General features: G+C 44.6%; 1 protein-coding gene across 10 annotated transcripts in view; it reads left to right on the top strand.

Moving 5' to 3' along the window:
* The window catches only part of LOC117765858 (RNA binding protein fox-1 homolog 3-like), a 397,513-nt gene that overhangs the window by 370,641 nt on the left and 5,010 nt on the right, over window positions 1-21,862 (top strand). For 8 of the 10 annotated variants that reach the window (XM_034592401.1, XM_034592403.1, XM_034592408.1 and 5 more), the window contains 9 exons: window positions 1,418-1,471; window positions 4,841-4,933; window positions 5,707-5,767; window positions 5,864-5,917; window positions 11,060-11,192; window positions 12,244-12,283; window positions 14,604-14,662; window positions 17,138-17,216; window positions 19,538-19,757. In XM_034592401.1, coding sequence (XP_034448292.1) covers window positions 1,418-1,471; window positions 4,841-4,933; window positions 5,707-5,767; window positions 5,864-5,917; window positions 11,060-11,192; window positions 12,244-12,283; window positions 14,604-14,662; window positions 17,138-17,216; window positions 19,538-19,582 — 618 coding nt within the window. In that variant the 3' untranslated portion in view covers window positions 19,583-19,757. Of the gene's footprint in view, window positions 1-1,417; window positions 1,472-4,840; window positions 4,934-5,706; window positions 5,768-5,863; window positions 5,918-11,059; window positions 11,193-12,243; window positions 12,284-14,603; window positions 14,663-17,137; window positions 17,217-19,537; window positions 19,758-21,862 lie in introns of those variants that run through there. The other 2 variants (XM_034592407.1, XM_034592409.1) reach the window with 2 other exon arrangements.

Raw genomic sequence — 21,862 nt, 5'->3', positions numbered from 1 at the left:
GTCTTCCCTCTTGAGACTCCTCCCATTGGAGCTATTGTTTATCGGTGCTGCTGATGCAGCTGTTTTTGTGTGTGTGTGTGTGCGTGTGAGAGTGTGTGGGTATGAGTGGGTGGGTGGAGACAGAAGTGCATGAGATCACTGGTGAGCAACGAGCAGTCCCCTGCGCCATGTGGAAATCCACAAAGACGACTTCCTCTGAAACTAATTAATCAACGCCACAAGCCCATTACGCTCGGTTAAAACAATTAGCATCTGCACATTGCATGGGGGAAGCATTGTCATCTCAGGCGAGAAAGGGGCATCACGCTGGGATATAAATGTGTGCGTGATCGTAGCCGCCGCTACCCATTCGAATCAGCGGAGCTGCGCATCGTATGAGGCCAATGTGTGGATGGGATCTATGGAATATCTTTTAACGGAGAGGAAACACAACCTGATAACACTGAGGAGGTTTTAAATAACTAAGTCTTTTTCTTCCATTTGAACTTGGTGTGGTGAGGTCACTGCATTACCCTTTCGAGTGTGGGGGGGGGCATATGTTTTTCGCTGACGCATAAACCCTCAGCTCCTCAAGCCCACTCACTCCAGCCAGATAATAGCCAGCTCCTCCTAACCCCTATTAGAGACTCAGTCAAACGATCCATCCATTCCCATTGAGCGTCGACCACATGGAAGGCCCATTTCTTCCCTGTTGTGCAGAAATGAAGGCGACGCGGACCGCTTGACAGGGTAATTACTTTTAATGAAATAATACGGCCATTGTAGACAGCAATTAAAAGTCGCTCTCACTCCACTCATTAGAGGAACTTACAGTTTACTTTCATTCCTCTGTTTTTTAATGATCCAAAGGCAGGCCTGTTAAATCGAAAGGCTGGAGCATGTTAACCCCTGGGGACTGGCCCTTAGGTCCTGTTGACTGGGAGAGCACACAAACAAAGAGAGGAAGAGAGGGGAAAGAACAGAAGAGACAGAGGGAGGCTTATAAAAGGACAGAGAGGTGCAGTTAGAACTGATCCAACAAAGTTTTCAGACCAGGTGATCGTGGAGGTGGATCCATATCTCAAGTCATCAAAATACCGTCTGATGCTTCTTTATCTCTCTGTGTTGAAACAAGGAAACAAACATCAGAAATGCTGATGTGCAATCAAAGACTCTGTGATCTCATGTAGAGTTTTGATTGAAATACAACAATGCACCAGAGCAGCAACTATGAGCTCTCTTTTTAAAGCACACCAGTGAGCTTAAAGAACTGTTTGCCGAGCTAACAAATGCAAATTGACCACCATTTCCTCACAAAAGCAACATTTCCATATTGTCTTAATGGTTTTTCTCTCTCCAGTCGTCCTTCTCATGAATTCACAGCCAATGAGGCTTTCTAACTCTGCCCCGCTCTTCTCTTTTTCTTTTCTCTCTGCAGCAATTTGGAAAGATTTTAGATGTGGAGATTATCTTTAATGAGCGAGGATCCAAGGTAAGTGAACTAGAACGCCAGCTGCTTCATTACCATGTACTTCTTCTGTTTCCTAATGATGGCATTAGTGTAGTGTGTACATTGGCTGAGAGTAGTGGTCTCTAAGCCTGGTCTGGGAGACATACATCCACCACACCTCTCTCTCTCTCTCTCTCCCTCCCCCTCTCTCTCTCTCTCCCTCCCTCCCTCCCTATTGTTTTTGTTGTTGCAGCTCTAACCCAAGTTGTGAATCATTAGCCCTGTCAATCAATTCATTATTGAGCTGTTTCACAATTCACTTAATCCACAAGCAGGCTGCAGGTCCTCAAGCGTATGGAGCTGAAACCACTTGTTAAGGGACCTGGTTCTCTTTGAAGGCCGGGTGTTGATTCCACAGATTCCACATTATTCAGGTTTTATCATTTTGTTTTAAATAGACGATAATTCAGGATAGTAATGGTGTCCTCTGGGGTGGTTTTGCAAATAAATGTTGTTTGGCTAAAAGAAATTTGGAGGCTAATACTAATGCTAACTTTTATTTAAAGTGTTTGTGTGTTGAATGCAATAAAGGTTCAAATCCAAGGTAGTTAAAGTGATTTTGAAGCAACACTATGCAACAGTTTCACCTGGAAATAGCAGCAGTTTCAACTCTGTATAACCTTGGTGAGCAGGCAGGATCTCCAGCGAGAGGTGCCGAAATAAACCATAAGTTCAAAAGATCAGTTGAAAAGGGCTTAGAAAGCGAAGAAACTTTTTAAATATAAAGAATTTTGAATAGAATTTGGTGTATATTTTTACGGAGACAGGAACATACACCATGCGGCCATGTATCATTTCTTTGAGAGGGACCACGCAATCAGAGCTGTGGCCAGGAGATTGATAAGCTTTGTTTGCTGTACATTAAAACGGCTGGAGCTCAGAGCCCAACAGAATTACTTATGATTATTGGCTGCAGAAGGCGCTGTTGTTCAGCAAAAGTTGCAGAGTGCTGCTTTAAACGAGACATTTGAAAGATTGAGGTTTTTCAACAATTTCCTTTATTGCTAATAAATCCCATGAATCAACCAAAAGCATGAAAGTGTTTCTCTAGCAGCACTTTCTGGCCTGTCTACTTTGTCAGCCCTAAACCCAATGTTTCCTGCTGAAGGGGTAAATCTTTGCCATCCTATCACGGACATACAGATTTCAGGTTTAAAAAACATTTGACAATAGTTTTAATTTGCATCCACATTTGGTGCTCCAGTAAATATTTCAGAAAAACCAGAGAAGTACTGAAGCAGTAGGATTTTGTGAGTCAAAATAAAGTACAATGTGTGTAATATTAATGAAGGATCACCCAGTGCATTACTTACTGGTGTGTTTTAAAATATTTATTCTTTATTCTACTCTATATGGCTATATATATAAATATATATAAGACATTAATACAGAAACACAAATATACTGGGTATAATTCAAATTTGACCGCTCAAAGTTTAATTTCAGCTGTGTCCGCATATATGTATTTTGATGCTAATTTGAATTCCTAAACCAAGATTAGCAAAAAGTCAACCAGGAAACTAGCCACAGCCCTGCTATGCCACTGCAATATCATTCTCCTAACCACCTACCATGGACAGGTGAAGCCTGCGGAGGTGTGAACAGCCGAGTGCTCCTCATCCAGCTGTTCATTTAATGGAGTGCACTAAGCTCCACAGCTTTCCATTCATAAAGCAGACAGGCTCCCTGGCTGGGTGTTGAGGCATGAATACTATTGATTCCCATTCATACCTGGGAGTAGTTTGGGCTCGTATGCAGGCATGCAGGGAGCCCTGGAACCAGGCGACACTGCTGCACTCAGCCCCCTCTGCCAGACAAGATTGAGCACCGGATAAACCTGCCTCCTCCGCCGTAACAAGCATTTATTGTTTGTGCCCTACAAAGCCATTACCCATGATGCCTTTCTCTCTCTCTCTCTCTCTCTCTCTCTCTCTCTCTCTCTCTCTCTCTCTCTCTCTCTCTCTCTCTCTCTCTCCCTCCCTCTCCCTCTCCCGCACCCTGTGTGCTTTATAATGAACCGACCAGGCCATTAATAAACAATCTATTTCCTATGAAGCTTTGGCAATTTGCATTCAATATGTTTGTCTCCTTTGAAAAATGGTGGCTCCACTCTCCCCTCTTGTAAGCTAATTATGTGTGCATGATAAAAAAAAAAGATAGAGGGGGTAACCACAGTTGGGTGAATGTCCAAAGGATTAATTTTGCCCTCAGTTCCTTTTTTGAATTTATTCCTTTATCTCTCTTTCCCCAAGGACAGGTCCCGTGTTATTTATGCTAGGAATAGCAGCCCGGAGATCCTGCGTATGCATACGAGATCACACCGCTCGCCATCTCTCACATGTATTACATCCTCAAGCAATTATGAGGCAGCGCCGGCCATGCTCCCTCTTCCCCTGCCCATACCTCTATAAGTATATATAGAAAGCAAAGGAATGGGACTTGTTTGGCCAGCATATCTTAATGCTCCTGCTATAGAGCTCAGGTCCAGTATCCCCGTCCACATAACTCAAGGAAGTGACAAACCCCCCCAGGGGAGCAAGGGAGACAGAGAACTGGGGGGGAGGGGGGATGGAAATGAGAGGTTGGGTATATTTTGGTCGGGGTTTTAAAGTCAACATCCTCGCTCTCCTCTATCACAGACGATGGTATTTGCAGTGACACCAATCACTTTTTTGCATCAGTGAGCCAGTGTGATTTTGCCTCTGTAAAAAATGTCCCACTTATTAGTGCACTGAATTAGAAACAGTCAGAGATCAAGTTAACATCTCTCTTTGGAGAATTCATCCTCACTCCTTCCCCCGTTGCCCACGCCTTCAAAGAAAGACGAGGGCTGTGCTGCTGGAGTTGTGTAGATAATTATACGACTATTATGGCAGCTAACACAGTGTTTTGCATCCGCTACTTCCTGACATTCACCCATGGCACCAGTGCTGTGCTGTTTAATTGGGTAAAGCGGGCAGGTTTGTTGGTGTTGTTGTGTGAGGTCACGTCACCGCCATCCTCTCCTCCTCGGATCTCTCTCTTTGCTGTTTCCTGACGCCTCACTAACTGCCTCTAATTAATCTGGCTGCTTACAACTCGACTCTGCTGCTCACCTACTCCTGTCTTCTCACCTCTTTCCCTTTTCTCCTCCCTGCCCCTTTCTTTTTCCTCTTTGTGTGTATGTGAATATGTGTGGTGTGTGTGTGTGTGTGTGTGTGTGTGTGTCTGTGTGTGTCTGTGTGTGTGTGTGTGTGTGTGTGTGTGTGTGTGTGTGTGTGTGTGTGTGTGTGTGTGTGTGTGTGTGTGTGTGTGTGTCTCCAATCTTTCCCTCTCCTTTCTCTCTACCGGTTGCTAACGTGGCGATCTCAGGGCTTTGGGTTTGTAACTTTCGAAACAAGCACAGATGCTGATCGTGCACGGGAGAAACTAAACGGTACAATCGTAGAGGGACGCAAAATTGAGGTGCTTTCATTTTCCCTTTTTCCTCATCTTTTTCTACTTCCTGCCTGCTGCCTCCTAAACTTACCCACGAACCCATGCATTTGCATGTGGCTGAGATGTGTGTGAGTGGATATCTGCATTCCAGAATGTACATGTGCCTGGATGCATGCATGCATAATGGTGCATATAACTTGTTCTCACTAGAATGCACGTTTCATATATGTCAACCTGGACACGCTGGTTGTCCATCATTACCTGACAATGAAGAATGAATGCATGCTATCATCCTCTGGGTTCCTGACAAACCTGAGAAGACCTGCATTCCCCCGTCACCATCGTTTAGCGGCGCCTGCTCTGATTCTGCTCTTGTTTACGATGAGCCGAGCCCCCGCTCAGTCATTCTCATCAGGTCAATAGAAGAAAATCAAAGCAATGCCTGTGTTTTTCTTTTGGAATCCATTTGTTTATTCAACCAATTACTGATTTTGAAGGATGTTGTTTTTTGTATTCATACCTGTGGGTAATTGGTGCATGCTTCCCCCTCTCTTTCCAGTAATTTATTAATGTGTAAGAAAATTGAAATGATGAATAAATTCATGAAAGGGTGAACCAAACACAATCACACCAAAGTGCTACAAACATATTTACATAATCATTTATTTATTTATTTATTAACATATTACTTTAGGACTTTGTTACATCTTCGGTTGCTTCTTGCTTTTGGCCCACCCTTGTGTGTCTGGATAGTAAATGTGAGGGTCTGTAATCACCTTTTGTTTTATTGATTTTAACAGGTGAACAATGCAACAGCACGAGTGATGACAAACAAAAAAGTGGCCAACCCTTACACGAACGGTAAGTGCCAAACCTTATAACAATACCTAAAAACAAAAGTCACAAGAGTATTCCCATTCAGTTCTGGTCGTGAGTTGAGTTTATTTTGTTCATCAGGCTGGAAGCTGAATCCAGTGGTCGGAGCTGTCTATGGTCCTGAACTGTATGCTGGTAAGAGACCTGCAGCTCCTGCTGTTTGAATTTTGAATGCTTTCCTCTCAACCTTCCACCCCATGCACTGCAAGTGTACTTGAGGCCACTATCAGCCACAGCCAATCCCAATCTGACCCCTGAATTTTCACAATCGGGTTCATGCTGAACCTACTGAACATGAAATTCCCCTCAAATCAAAGTGAATCTGCCAGCGGCTTAGATAAGCAGTGGATGATCCAAGCTTCTCTGAGTGGCTGAAGGAGCCTGAGCCATTGTTTGCACGGTGTGCAACTGTAAAGCTGAAAAAAATGATTTCAAGAGCAAGCGCCCCTGCAACTGTTATCAGATTGTGGAGGCTGCTGCTGTGGATGGATTTGCCAAGTGCGCCAGATTGACTTTTACAGAGCTAACCGAATAAGGGAGATTGAGTGAGCGATATTGTTGGCACCTACCCTGTCGAAGGCCGCTATTCCTTCTGGTCTCAGTAATGGAGGAATGAGATGAGCTCAGTGGGGTTTTCCCTATCTCTCTGTGCCTCGACATGCCAGCTTTATTGCTGTATGTTATATGAACCCTTTGCATTTTAATGAGGGGGAAATGGTACTATTTCATTTGGAAGAAGTGCTGAGCACATCGCGCCACTTTAACGGCTTTCCTTTCTGCTCATTAGACTAAAATCTGTTCATTCCCCGGACAGCTTTACGGCGAACCTCTAAATAACTGTCCATGACAGAAAGCAGCCATCTATCATTTTTATTTCATCCCCAACCCCTCACCCCCTCCATGCCTCCTCCCCTGCCTCCCACCTACCCTCCTACTCCTCCCCCCAGCATTCCCTTGGTTTTGACATCTTCCCCTGATAATTACTCACACAAACAAACATACTCTCTCTCTGTCTCTCTCCCTCTCTCCCTCTCTTTCTCTCTTATGTTGCATGCATACACTCAAACATATAAATTATGGGTCAGGTAGAATTTCCCTTGAATAAAAAATCTACACATTAAGTAAGTCTAACTTATATTAACAATCATTTCACTGACCTATATACACACATAACACTGCCCCATGCCCTGCTTTTACACTCGGACCAAGTGCATTCCAGCATACAGAAATAGATAACCTATGTAGAACACAGACACTAATGCATGTCGCCTCTTTCGTGCACACTTTCTCCATAATACACTCTCTCAAAAACAGACACACACACACACACACACCCACACACACACACACAGACTCACACACACTCACACACTTCCCAAATCATCTCATAAATCAGAGGGAGTGTGGTCCACCACTCCAGGCAGAGGAAGCAGGAGGGGCTGGGTGATTTATTGGCTGCTAATTTTTCAAGTCGTCTTGACATGGCGCTGGAGTTTGCCAAGCCTAAACGACAACATATGCTTGCCAGCTGGGAAGATGGGAAACATAAATAAGAGATACATTTTTGAAACAAAACCACACTAATGAGCAGAAAAAGGCGGCTTTAGCTGTAAAAAAGACAGAAAAAAAACAACAACACTGATCATGCCTTTGACTATGATGTTCCCCCATCTCCAAGAAAAACAAGGGAAAAAAAAAAACTAAAGTCAGGTTCCAGGAAAATCATCATAGCTACAGTTAATATACTTTTGGTGGGAGTAAAATGGGATATAAAGGCGATTAATCACTGTTTATCAGTCCTCATTTCTGTGCGGGAGATCAGTAAAATTGGGAGCCATAAATCCTGACTCGGTGACAGCGCACTTCGTCTCCATTCGTCCTGGCGCTACAGGTTTATTGTCCTCAAAACCCATTCAGGAGAATGACGGATGAGAGCCTCACGCCAGCTCCCCGCTCTTAACCTCTTCCAGGGTAGATTGGCCCCTCCTACTGATAGAGGGGAGAGGAGGGGGGGGGTGTAGTTGGTCGGGTACAGGCAGGCAGCACTGATCCCAGGTCCATGTCCTCTGTTTCTACCCTAACACCCAAAGCTCCCCCAGGGGCCTGCTGTAGGGGGGAAGGGGGTTGTCTTGTACCAAGTAAGAGAAGCAAGGTGATTGGGTTCGCAGTCAAATAAAGGGATTGCCAATAAAACTTGGCAGTGGCACAAATCATGGTGTGTGGTAGCTGGTAGATATTCAGTTTTTGTGCTCAGATTTCTGCTGTTTTCTGCCACATACATGTAGATTTGTCCATACAGTATAATATAATGACCATCTAGCTGTCTTTGCTTTGGTCCAATTCATCGACTTAAATGTACATTTGGTTTTAATTTATGTATCATAATTTCGTTTGACATACTTGTATATGAAATTAAAGCATTCATATTTATATACAGATATATGGATTCAAGTAATCCTATACACAGATTTTAACATTTGCATTCACTTTCTTATGTATAAAAAACATTGCAAACATTGACCATTGCATCAAAGCACAAAGAAATAGTTTAGATATCTAGATGCCTCTGATCTTTATGCAATACATATGATTCTGTTTACCTCACCTTAAAATAATTGGCAAAGATTTCTAAATTACTCCTTGTGTTGGGTATTTTCAGCACCATGGACAGCTGCCACTGAGAAATCCCTTCATATGGCCAGTTGCCCCGAGGCAAACAGAGAGAGCCTCTCCTCTGCAGCCTAATTCCTGCAGAGACAGGAGATGAGTAGTTTTTCATTCACCACTTCATGTTTTCTGCGACTAAGGTGGACTTTTCTTGAGGACTCATGGAAAGCTTACCAGCTGTGTAAATGACAGAAAAGAAAGGCTAATTGCCATCTTAATATATGTCGACAGATCCTCTCATTGTTGGAGTGTACGTTAGGGGGATAATTAAGCTCCAGACTCTTGATTAGATTAAGCTGTTTTTGGTCCCCAGTGCGTGGATTAAGTGCTCATTGCCCGATGTATTTGAGCAGGAAGTATTAGAGAGATCAACCTTGTGGAAAATCAGATCTTTCTTTATGGGAGCCGGTTATGACCCCATCATTGGCACAGAGCTGGATTACCTCAGGTCCAACTGGCTCTGCAGGTATTGAGCTTCTCTCAGGTTGACACATATGACATATGAGGTGCAGCGTGACCCCGCCGCCCTCCAGCACATAACTCATATTTTCTCCAGCCCCCCTCCCGGAAAAGGTGTTTGACTTTGGTGGCTAGACCAGGTTTGTGCTCTCATACACCGTGGCTGTTGTTGCTTTTCACAGGCTTACTAAGGTGTGACAGTGCCTTTGATTTATGGGTTATTATTGAAGCAGTGTAGCCTATCGCCAACTCATTACGAGTTTACATTCACATACATCAGTGCATGCATATTGCATACAAATTTCCAAAAAAGAAAGAAAATGGCAATTGGACTTTGTGGTGGCCAATAAATAGCAGCGAGTTTTTTTATGTAGAGGGTAAAAAACACACACACACACACACACACACCTCAGAAACTATCAAAGAGGATAGTTTTTGCCCTTTAGCGACTACGCTCAGATGTCCAGTGCTCCAAAAAAAAGAGACTAATTTAAATGTCAAGGTCAGCATTATAAATCACTTGGGGGAAAGGGGGCACCCTGCGAGTCCAGGCAGTCTATTGGTGCGTTGGCAGCAAACAAAGTGCCCTGTACCTTGGTGGGTGTGTGGAAGGGAGGAGGGGAGAATGTGGGTGTTACCTGGCCAAATGAGACGCAGAGTTTGAATATGTGTGCGGACCCACTAATGGAGCGTGATGTTAATGGCAGAAGACATTAAACCTGGCTCTCTGTGTTTTTAAAAGCACTACTAATCTGTCTCCCTGTCAGCTTTATTGAAGCAGCGGGGCCGGTGTGTGCATCGTTCATTAGGATGCTCACTGGTTTCGTCCACCTGCGGGGTTAACGCCGCACACGGCCCAGTGACGCCAGACCGTCACTCCCCAGGCAGAAACCCATACACCGCCAAATATATACGAGCCACCATGGATCTTCATTGCGGCCTCGTTTATCTGCGATCACGAGGGGCTGCCTGCTGTCTCCTCTGTGGCGGCGGGTTGATCTGAAACACGGTGGATACATGTTATTAACCTGCGTTATTCACCCCAACCGAGCCAACCCCCACTCCAACAGGACCAGACAGGAGCTTTGCAGCTCCAAGCGATCTCTGATTGGAGAAACTGAAGTGGTCTGTGATGAATTCACCCAAAACATCTCATGGAAATGAATAAAGAGGAATAAGGTGAGGGGAGGGTGATGAGGAGGCGTTGCAGGGGATGAAGAATAATGGAGATGACTGTAACGTGATTGACTAGGCGTTGGGGGAGGGAGAGAGGGTGAAGAAAAGAGGGTGTGAGGGAATTTCGATTGCAGGCAAAGCGGTGGCCAACTTAATCATGTCTCGAGATCGGTGTGTTTGTATGCACCTTCACTGCTTGTAATCAGACAGTCAGTGGACTGATTGAAGGTTAAGTAGAGAGCTGAGGATCACATCGCCTGTCCTCTAATCGGTGACCATGAACATTTTGCCGCACCATCACACCAACCCTTACCAGTCCCCCTGAAGCCTTTCACCCCAACCTCCCCTTTGTGATTCCCTGGTAGCCGTCAGCAGAGGACATATGGAGCTGTGTGATTGGCTAAAGATGTTCCCAGATGGGTTTGGAGACGGGGGTCATACTGAGGTTTGGGCCTTGGCTGTCCAGCCCATCTGCTCCATTTCCCCTTGGGGAAGTTCTGAACATCTAGTCAGGTTGTTCAACAACCTTCACCTTTCATTCGTCTCTACCCAACACCTAGAAACGCCCTCTGCTTCTCCCCCCGTCCACCCTCCCACTGTTCTCCTTGCTGCTAGCCCATTGTGTCTAAACTGTGCAAAAGCCGTGGTGCGAAACTAGTGGTATTGCATCTATTACCTGCCTATGCTTCAAGGCTGCCCCTCGCCAGGCTTCGGGAAAGGATGCGTACAGCAAATGTGGATCCTTGCTGAGTACGGCACAAAGCAGCGAGCTGAGAAAGGCGAGAGTGCTCGATGAGGCGCACCTAGAAAAGATTAAATCTATTGTTTCCTTGTCTTCCCCATAATGCATTCTGTCATAGGGAAAGCAGTGCCACACGTCTCTCTCTAATGTATTCTGTCATAAGGTAAGCAATGCCAAGTCGAGGATGTTCTCTGAAAGTCATTTTCTCTTCTCTTGTGTGTTTGCTTCCACAGTAACAGGGTTTCCCTACCCTGCCACAGGCGCTACGGTGGCCTATAGGGGTGCCCACTTGCGAGGTCGGGGGCGGGCTGTGTACAACACATTCCGCACAGCTCCGCCGCCACCACCCATCCCAGCTTACGGAGCGTGAGTATCTGATCTCTAACCTGTATGTAGTAGTGTGTGTAGTATGAGTGACTGTACACAAGACCTTCCTGCCACACTCATGTGTTTTTATGTCCATGTTTGGGTTGTACTATATTTACATGTATGGTTGTAGCCATCATATGAACATTTCAATGGAGATATATTTCTGTTATTTCTCAACACCGAGCAGTTTTTATTCACGAGGGACCTGGTGTGATTCAGTGTTTTGTCCTAGTTTTGCTGAAAACAATTAAAGTGTCAATTGTCAAAAACAGTTAAGTAATATTTCTGGTCATCTACTTTTTATTCGTCCTAAAGGGCTCTTTAGGGAATAAAATCATTGTTGGTATCTAGGTATGTATAGACCATCCTCACATTTGTGCGCTGTGTATTGACAAAGGAGGAACTAACAAAGCCACAGGGAGAGCCGCAGTGAGCTGAGATAGCGTATTACTGGGCAGATCTCCCTGGACTCTTACCAGGGCCTATGCTGATCTCCTGGCTTTGCGCAGCCCGGCCTCACACTCGTCTCTTATCAGCAGTGGTCTGTGTGGCCATGGGAGAGGTCTGACGGAGGCCGGCCGAGGGCCCAGTATAGCTGTCTATCTGTGATTAGATCAGGATCCATCTTGCTGCAGAGAGACTCACCGTCGAAGCCGGGACTTGAAATCCCACGTCCCCCTTTCCCCTCCCTCCCACTCCGGGGCCCTCCGCTACTGATGGCAGCTGGTTGATTTATATGGCGGAGTCATGTGACGGAGCTCCTTCGCTGCCTTCTTTTGTCCTCACCTCCTCTCCCCGCCACCCGCCTGACAACACTGCAGCAACTGGAAAGACAAACAATTTTACCGGAGCAGAAAATTGGACGGGGATGTGAAACGGTTGCACTTTTCGCTTTAATGTGTCATTCATTATTTGTGGCAGACTACACTAAAGCCGCTAAGAGCTGACCCCACAGGCACACAAATGGTTGAAATAGGAAGAGTGTCAGGGGCTGAGATTCAGGAGGGCAGCATAACTAACACTCCTTTCCTGTTCTTTCATTTCACAGGGTGGTGTACCAAGATGGCTTCTACGGTGCAGAGATCTATGTAAGTACAGTTGGCTCTTTTCTTCTTGCCTGCTTAGATGAAACAGAAGTAAAGCAGACAAAAAGCCCAGCCCCGGAGACAAAAACGTGATCTCCTCAGCCCTCAGCATTCTCCCAGCCTCGCTGCCAAGCCAGTGTCGATTAGGTCTCTGTCTGCTTTGCCAAGAAACCCGACAACAAAATTTAAAACCCCCTGTGCTCCTCCCTCGTCTCCCTCTCCTCTCTTCCTATGATCTCAGACTTTGGCAAAGAGGCAGACCCGCGCTCAGTGTCCCGTGTCAAGTTAGGTCATTTCTTGCTTTAGATTCGTCTGGGTTTTTGAGGTGGCCCATCTTCTGCAGCCCTCCCCAATTCTCGCTACTTCTTTCCCTCCTCGCTCCCGCTTGTGTACACTCAGAGGGGTTGGCTGGGATATCCCTGCCCCAGGGGTTCTGCACAGGCCTGAGTGGAGCCGATTCCTCCCAGCCATCACCATGTGGGAGATAAGGGGAGCGGCGGAAGATAAAGGGATTAGCCGTCCCTCTGGAGCTGTCCGTGCAGGCAGGGTCACATCAGGGGCTGGCCTTGCTCCACGTCGCCCTTGACAGAGAAAAGCATGGATGCTTGGGAGATAATGCTGAAATTACCACGCTGCCCCACTTTGACATCAGTCCAAACGTTTGCGGGGGGGGGATGTAATTTGTCCCTTTGATTCGACTGCAAGCGAAATGACAGTGGGGGCACAGCAGCAATGACAGTTGCCTCTCACTCTCACCGACAACCAGCGTCTGGGAACAAAATGCTGAAACCCAGTGATATATGACTTACACACCAGCACACATGATAGCGCCGTATTTCACCAGCTTTTATTGTAGGGACAACCACCACCATGGACGAGACCCCGGCCGAGCCTTGAGTGATCTCTCACACTAGCTCTGCCACCTCTAGCTAAGTCCTGCACCCCTGTGTCCCTTGACCATTGCCTAGCCAGGTTGGTCCATCACTCAACCCGTCAGGCCAGCCCCTGGTGTTTTACTGCCATTAGTTTTGGCACTGGCCGCTGCACTGCTTCAGACTGACTGAGTGTGCGTGAAGGTCTCCGGTGACCAAAAGGAAGCTGTCCCTTAGCCCTCAGTGTCCTTCACCATCATTCACTGGACACTGGCTTTTTTTTTTATCAGCCAGCTGATGTGTCAAAGTTTCCCTTTGGAAATAAATGACCTGCTAATACATTAGCAGAGAGGGAATTTAAATGCCTACGTATATAAATATACACTACATACATCGCATGTGCTCATACATATGCATGAAACACACATAGATGAATGCACAAACACACACATTCGGCACGACAAAATAACAAATGTGCTGCACTGTTGTGTGCAGGATTTGACAAAGAGGGAGAGTGATTTATTGGGCGTGTTTGTTCAGGCTGTTGCTGTAATCAGCGCAGTCCCAAGGCATGGCCGTCCCACAGAAAGTCATCTGCCTCAACTACTGTGACTTCCTGTCCCAGCGGAGAATCTTTGAGGGGGGGGGGGGATCGGGGTAGCGGGATTCAATCGCTGCCCCTGACCTGATTTCATGCGCCAGCCGTGGCTGCGATCATCACACCGGTGCCTCGCTGCGCCGCTCTCCATCGGACGTCTTCCCCCGTGAGTTTAAAAATGAATGAAAACATGCATTATTAAAAGCCACCTATCCGGCGTATGGACGCAGATGGGCACACACTCTACTGGCACTAATAGAAAAACAGTGGGAGAACAGCTTCATTTTTCAAAGAGAGTAATAGCAGCACTCCACAATGAGGTCTTTAATTCCTTCCCCACTCTGGCAAATGAATACAGCGGTCCTGACTCCCCAATGGTCCGGTCATCTTCTGCCTTCCTACTTCATTTGTGAGCTAGGGGGGTCGTGTAAAGGAAAAAGGGGCTCTTCAATAATGCAAGAGCGGAGTCTCGTCAATCTAAAAATGGGCTGAATTTGGGGAGCTGGCTCACGTGGCCTCTGTTACGCTGTTTCTGCTCCTGGGATGAGCCCCCAGTGTGACAATGACTCGCTTCCCCCAGATACGCTGCTTCTCCAGAGCATCATTCATTCCCCTGTTGCCACCACCTGCCCAACACAGCATATATCAAACAGCGCCCTCTGGTGTTTGATAGGGAATTTGCAGCTGGGGGAATGTGAACTGATGACCAAAACACTGCGCGGTGACATTTGACTATGAAGGCAAACCCGAGCCTCTGTGTCTGTATTGTGTTTTTTTATGTGTCTATGAGCGCTAACCTTTCAATGTGCAGGTTCTGTTTAATCATTTATTAACACTGGGGTTTTTTTTACAGGGTGGCTATGCAGCATACAGATTTGCCCAGCCCGCCACCACCGCTGCTTACAGTGACAGGTGAGAATCCCTCTGATCCCCCCTTCATTCCTTTTAATGTATCAATTTATTACCATGTTGTACAAAGATGACTGAATGTGTTAATGTATAATGAATTTTCGTGCGTCCCTTTTTTGGCCCGTCGTCGACAATGTGATGTCATGTCGTCACTGCTCAAATTCAACCGAAACATTTGAAATCATCACAAGCAAGAAATCCGTTATTACAGATTATAATTTTTTTTGAAAACAGACATACGAAACATAATGTAATGCTGATAAAACACATGTTGAGTTTAGAGTGAAATGGTTCGACATTACTGTCTCTGTTCTGTGTTGAACCTGGAGGGAATTACAGTGGAAAGTAGAAATAGATGAAAATGTGTTTGTCACAAAACACATCACAGATTAATGACTAAAATCTTAAGAAGCAAAGGTGGAGTTTTTTATTAATTACTGTTTTCCTAACAAGAAATAAGACGTGTACAGGCCAAACGCAGAGGGGGAATGTATGTGATGAATGAGGGCGCTCCCTCATACGAGTTTTTTATAATATTCAATATTGGTTATTTTTGGTTTCCTGGGGTTTTTCTTATCTATTAGGGAAACTGCCGCATTCTTTTTAGCTCGGAGCTAAAGAAGACCAAAAAAAAAAAAAGACTAACCTTGTTGGACTCGATGAGAAAAGCAGTGATATACGTCGTGACTCTCCACTTGTGATGGGAGAGCGGGTATATCACTGCAGTATTTATGAATGGCCTCAGGTCTGTGGAAGGGAGGTAGGCAGACAGAGAGAAGGAGAGATGGACCGGCAGGAACTCTATCACTTCTGAGTGATGTCACTCTGGTTCAGGTGTGCTCCGTTTGAGGAGGCGTCGCTGATTCATTTCGGCCCCCGAAAGCCGTTGTCAGCCCGGGATGTGGGCTGGTTTGGGAATCTAATCTGGGAAGGATTGAGCATGTCACTTGTGATAACGTACACCCTGCCTGAGAGCCTGAAGATCATATCGATAATGTAAGATTTATCAGGCCTCGCCGCAGCTCGAATTATGAGCAGCCGTGCTCAGCAAGAGCAGAAATTGGACAGCAGCTTTTTTTTTTCTTTTCTTTTTTTTCCCCCAGAGTGATTTAATTCGTGCTTCTCTTGCCTATACTTTTCCCTGAGATTTAATGTAATTCGCCGCCAAGTTGTTTGTTTTGCTTTGTCTGTTTGTTTCCTTTTGAATAAGCGGTCATGCCCATTGGATCAATAGAGGTTTGTCGGTATTGTCTCGGCAATACCTTATCAGATTTAACCGTGGAGCCGTCAGCCAATCATAAAAAGAGGTCACCGGGATTGTGGAAGGCGTGTGAAACCTCTGTAAAATATGAAACATTTATTATCTGAAAAGCCCACAGTGCTCACAGGCTGCATTACCAAAGCCCTTTAAGTAACTAAACTGAGTTCATACCATTGAGTGTGTTGTATCAAAGAGACCTTGTGAGGAGCCAGTCACATTGTGGGGACCCTGCCGGCTTCCAATCAGCTCTGTTGAGGCTGTGTGACATTGCACAGGGTGGTTTGACCTGCTGCTCGTCAGCAGTGCCACTCTGGTGAGAGTCATTTTGTAGATACATTAGCCTTACAGGGCCTGTGGGGTTCGGTGCTCACTGAAGATAAGAGGACCACGGAGACTTCCCCTGACCATCTCATGGCACCGGCCTCCTCCCCAAGGAGCCGAGGCAGCCTTTTCTGATTTCACGTCCTGCTCGCTGACCTTGGGTGCTGCCGGACTTAAATGTGCAGAGCCATATTTAGATCTTATATAACTCAATGTAGCTCATGCGAAAGGCATGAACGCTGTATGTCTTGTTGTCTCCTTTAGGAGAATTCCTTCCTCTCTCCACTTCTTTATTCCTGGTTGATTTGGTGCCCTCAGTCCTTGGCTGGGTGTGCCTTATCTGCTCCGTGCAGACCCTCATTTGCAAGCGAGCATTGAGGGGAGAGGGGAAAAAAAGGGAAGTAAATAGAGGAATATGTGAAGTCGAATAAATAAATAAATAAGGCAGACACATCTTGTCCTGTCTCAGAAGGAAATTGGAAGGATTAGTTCCAAACCAGTAACAATGAAAAGACAGGGGTGTGAGCCCAGTGTGCAGCCTGGGTAAACAAGAACAGGGTGAGAGACCAAGCCCTCCAGCACCAACTCTTTCCCTCCGCTGCCTTCCTCTCTCTTTCCGTCTCCCCCTCTCTCTGTGCTCATTACCTATTCCATCCACCTAATCAAGATGACAATGAAAAGACAAGTCGAATTCACCAACCTTTGAACTCCCCTTTTTGAACCACCTTGTATAATGTAGGAAGCCCAGGAGGCTGAGGAGGGAAATAACTGATTGTGTTAGAGACTTGAAAGAGTTGACTTGAGGGGTTGAGCATTAAACAAGCATGCATAAATGTTCTGCTCTCCTCGTCAATGATAGATCAATGACCGCATTCTCTCTGCCTCCCGTTGTGCAGCTATGGCAGAGTCTATGCAACAGCAGACCCCTACCACCACACGATTGGCCCTGCTGCCACGTACAGTGTGGGGACTATGGTAAGTCTACGAGACCGCCGCCTCTTCCTGTCTGCACCCTGTCTCAAACATCACGACACGAGCTAGCACACACTGAACTCACACTCCAAAATAAAGAGCAGGGACCGCAGCGGTCGCTGGTCTTTATTTGTGTATTTACTCATTAATTGATTTTATTCTGTCATGCTCTCTGGCACACCCTGGTGGAGCTGAGCAATACTATAAAACCCCGGCATGTGGAAATTTCTCAGACATTTAGTGCAACAAACGAATGTTATGCCACAAAAGCTCACCTCTTGCAATATTGATTTGACACCAGTTTCTCCTGAAATGAGAATGAATGATCACTGCAGTGTTTTTCTTTGTGTTCCTTTTCAACACAAACTTTGCATCTTACATAACAACCACATTTCCAAGCTTTCTGTTCCTTCATCCATCACTCGACTCACCGCAGAGTGAGTTGGATCATCTTTATTCTTTTTTTTTTTCCTCGTTCATCCATGCCAAACCAGAAGGGGTGACGTTGAATTCTTAATGTCTGTTTTTAGCTAGCTTTTGCAGCTACTGTAACATCAAAGATGAAAAAGTGACGATAAATAAAAGAACGTCTTTCTTTGAAACAGAGAGAGTTTCTCTTTGGTTTTGCTTTATGATGAGGAGGGGATGGGATCGAGCTCGCGGACCAAACCTAGATATTAAGGGCCATCAAACGCATGCAGCAGTGTGCCGTGGGACATGAAAGAGAGAGCAAGACGGAGGGAGGGAGTTGTCTCGCCCCCCCCTCCTGCCCACAAGCTGGATCGGAGGCGTGCTCTCTTCTTGAGAAATGACTGAAATTTACCATTCCGGCATGCATGCGATTTTTTAACCATATTAAAAAAACAGCGTACAGTTCCCCGGTGCAGCTGCTAGCTAAAAGCTTTCATTAATTAAGACATTTCTTTTTCCTCTTCATTTACTTAATTAAAAAATGTGCTTGAATGTTTTTTTTTATTCTTTCTTCTTTTTCCTCCGAATTTCCTTCCATTTCTCTGACACTTAAATCGTCCTCTTGATGAAAGTAGAAGACCGGGCTTGGCCCCCCCTAAAAAAAATTAGCGCTAATGTTGTGTGTGTTGGGAGCTGAGGGAGCTAACGCAGACTCGAGAGGGTGTGTGTGTGTGTGTGTGTGTGTGTGTGTGTGTGTGTGTGTGTGTGTGTGTGTGTGTGTGTGTGTGTGTGTGTGTGAGAGAGAGTGTGTAAGAGTGAGTGTGTTGACCAAATGGCGAGGCTACTGGGAGCTGAGCTGTGCTGAGGCCAACATCAAATATACTTATGTGCTAAAGAGATACGACCAGTTTGGTTCCTTATTCTTTAATCATATTTGATTAATGGTTCTCCAGCAGAGAGGATTCATTTTTGCATTTAAAAGCTATACAATAATTAGTTCCTCTGAGGTTGAGGTTGGACATTTTCTTTACTCACTTCCAGCGTACAGAAGCATCTCATATGGATGAAAGTTTTGTTCAAGCAAGAGGGCTCCCCAAAATTAGGCAAAATTAGCCTTTGAAGACATTCAGTAGCCTTTGGAGTTTATCTGATTTCCTAATTGCAGCGGAGCCACCGAAAGATAAGAGGAGGGCCCATGTGGTGTGTGTGTGTGTGTATCTGTGTCTGTGTGTGTGCGTGCGTGTGCATGTGTAGGTGTGCATGCAGAGGGCCACGTGCATGCTTTATGTGTGTGTCTGCCCTAGATATCTTGAGCATGGTGCTAAATCTAAGGGCTAATATCCTGTGGTGGTTTGCCCCTGCAGAAAGGTGCAGGCACCTCTGCCAGACTTGAAAAGGAGCTGTGATTAAACCTCTCTGAACTTATTCTGCTTTGGTCCAAACTCTGATATTGTTACAGCCTGAAAACAAATGGATTTCCTCAAGTGAAAAAGCCCAAAGCGCAGTATTTTCCAATTTATTGCTTAATGTATTAAAATTGAAAAAGACAGAAAAGAAAAAACTAAGCTCCGACCTCAGATTTAAATTTTCAAGAAAGTGCTCTTTTTTGGTGCCATATTTAAAATATTTTACAAACAACAATTAATTGAACTGCACCAGTTAAACTCCGAATCCACCTTACCTCCTGATGACCCTGTTCCTAACACACACCCGCAGTCGATCCAATTAATTCAACCAAAACCATTTGGCTTAAACGTGTCAAACTATCAATCATAAATGAAAACCATTATTCCACTTTATTAAAATTAATAGTAACGTGCATGGAAAAAGGAAGGAAATTTGTGGAGAAAGAGAAACCGACTACAGCTGTCACTTGAATACTGATTGGTACTTTTTCATCTTTGATGTTGCAGGCTAGCCTATACAGAGGAGGGTACAGTCGCTTCACTCCCTACTAAAAGAAAGAAAAAAAGCGAGAAAAGACAGAGACATTACCCCAACAAACTAACAAAAAAAAGATCTATAAGAACAAAAAAAGACAAACACAAAACAAGCGGCCCTTGGTGGGGAGCTAAATCAAACTAAAAGCTTCCAGGTCCCCATCCCGAGCCCCCTCCCCTGACACCGATATTTCTACAACAACCTTTTTGATGTCATCATTGGTCTGCTCTTGTTTTGTATTCATTTTGTGCTTTTGGTTTTCTTTTGGAAAGTTTTATGCACATGTGCATTATCTCGATTGCTGTATATGGGTGCTGTGTCACCATAACCAATGTGAGCCTACTGTAGCACGCATGATGCATGCTCAGAGGTGTGTGTATGCAGCCGCTGTCATCTGACTAAGAATATACTGGGGCATTTTTATAATATATATGTAAAGACAACAAACAGGAAACACAGCAGGTCTTATCAGGTCAGGACACCCATCCCGTCCCCGTTAATTACCTTTCTAGCCTCTATTCTCCATTTGACATGCAGAAATAAAGAGCTCAAAAACGCTGACTAACATGCCTTGGTAATTCTTAGTTCAAAGACAGCACTGCTCTGATTGCGTTTGTTTTTTCTTTCAACGTTCGAGTGTCCCTACTGTTGTGCACTTGCAGTTGAGTCTAACAGGCTCAAGTATGACAGCATGCAAAGAGTAAAGGGTCACAAAGGTCAGATTTCTGTCACTGCTCATACTCCAGCCCAGTCTCTTGCAAATAATTGCACATGTGTGTATGCAACTGTTCTGCATCTGCGTCCAAATTCAGTCCTGTTATGTCACTTTTTAGAAATATTGTGGAAATCTGATTTTTAAGAAAAGTGGCACTGAACTGTCAGATTGTAGTTCTGTTGCATGTTCTAGAATCAGTGGTCAACTCGGTTCTATGGAACATTGTGCAGCCTTAGATTGTGAGGTCATATTGAAACACAATTTATTGGAAAGTGTTTTAAATATCTAGAAAATGTATTTTGTATAACTAAATACAGTTTAGTGTGATTTCAATTGTACTGGATCAGTGCAAATAGTTTTAATGATAAATGAATTACTAAAGACAATTATTAAAGGTTAATCCAGCTAGTCACTGAATATTTGTTTTGCTCTGGACAAAACATAGACCTATTCTTGTAAATTGCGATTCACACTTTTATGGATCATTTTATAGATTATATATTTAATAAAAATGAAAATTATAGTTGGAATAGAAATCATTCTATCATGTATTTATAATTTCTGCTCAGTCATCATATGTTTCTAAAAATGTAACAGGCAAATGCAGAATAGTTGCATATGAACTTCATTTGCAGAAGATACAGTTGCATATCCTCACTAATACACCACAGCAGATAAACTGTCCACGACATTTTACACACGCACACACACACACACACACACACACACACACACACACACACACACACACACACACACACACACACACACACACACACACAGCACTGAGGAGGGTGAACCTGACAGAGGGCTGTTCTGCTACAAGTCACTGGTCTCTTTATTCAAAAGCATTGCACAAAGTGTTTTACCTCAGGATAAGCTAACTGAAACTCACAAACGACAACACAGTGCTGTTCACTTCTCAGCAGGCAGGATAGTTTCATCTCCAACACAACCAGCAGGTTTGTCCTCTTAGCAACGCAGCTTTTTAGATGAGCTTGATTTCAGAGTTTTCATTTAAGCAGAGACCCCAAGAGAGAGCGATGAAATAAAGACTGTTGTTCTTTATTAAAGCTACTGTATTATATATATACATATATATGTGTGTGTGTAGACATATACTGTATAACACATTTTACACTGTACACACACAGAAAGAGAGTCCGATGTTCTATAAAAGCACCCAGGAGTTTTAGGGTACACAGTGTAAGTGTGTAGAGTGCAGTGGCGCTCGCCTCTTAGTCGACGTACAGTCGTTGCTTCTGTTACAGCTTTGTGCTACGTGAGGTAGATTGAGAAGAGACTCTGTGTAGCTACAGTCAGCTGTCAAGATGTCAGCACAGCGAAGGCAACGCGACTCAAAGCTTTTCTTTTTAGCGTTAATTTAATTTATATGTGCTCACAAAAAGTGTTTGTGGTCTCAAAAGAAAAAATCTGTTTGTTGCACTTTATTTTTTTGTTATTGTTGTTTTTCAATCCTTTCTGAGATGTAACATATTTATAAAAAATATCATACACAGCTAGTTATGTTTAGTCAAAATGTTAAAATGCTATAAAGTAATGTTGTATATCAAAAAAAAAA

This window comes from Hippoglossus hippoglossus, chromosome 8 (genome assembly GCF_009819705.1).
Source record: "Hippoglossus hippoglossus isolate fHipHip1 chromosome 8, fHipHip1.pri, whole genome shotgun sequence".
In the NCBI taxonomy this organism is placed as follows: domain Eukaryota; kingdom Metazoa; phylum Chordata; class Actinopteri; order Pleuronectiformes; family Pleuronectidae; genus Hippoglossus; species Hippoglossus hippoglossus.
Note: the sequence above shows the minus strand (reverse complement) of the source record. Positions and strands in the feature narration are given on the sequence as shown.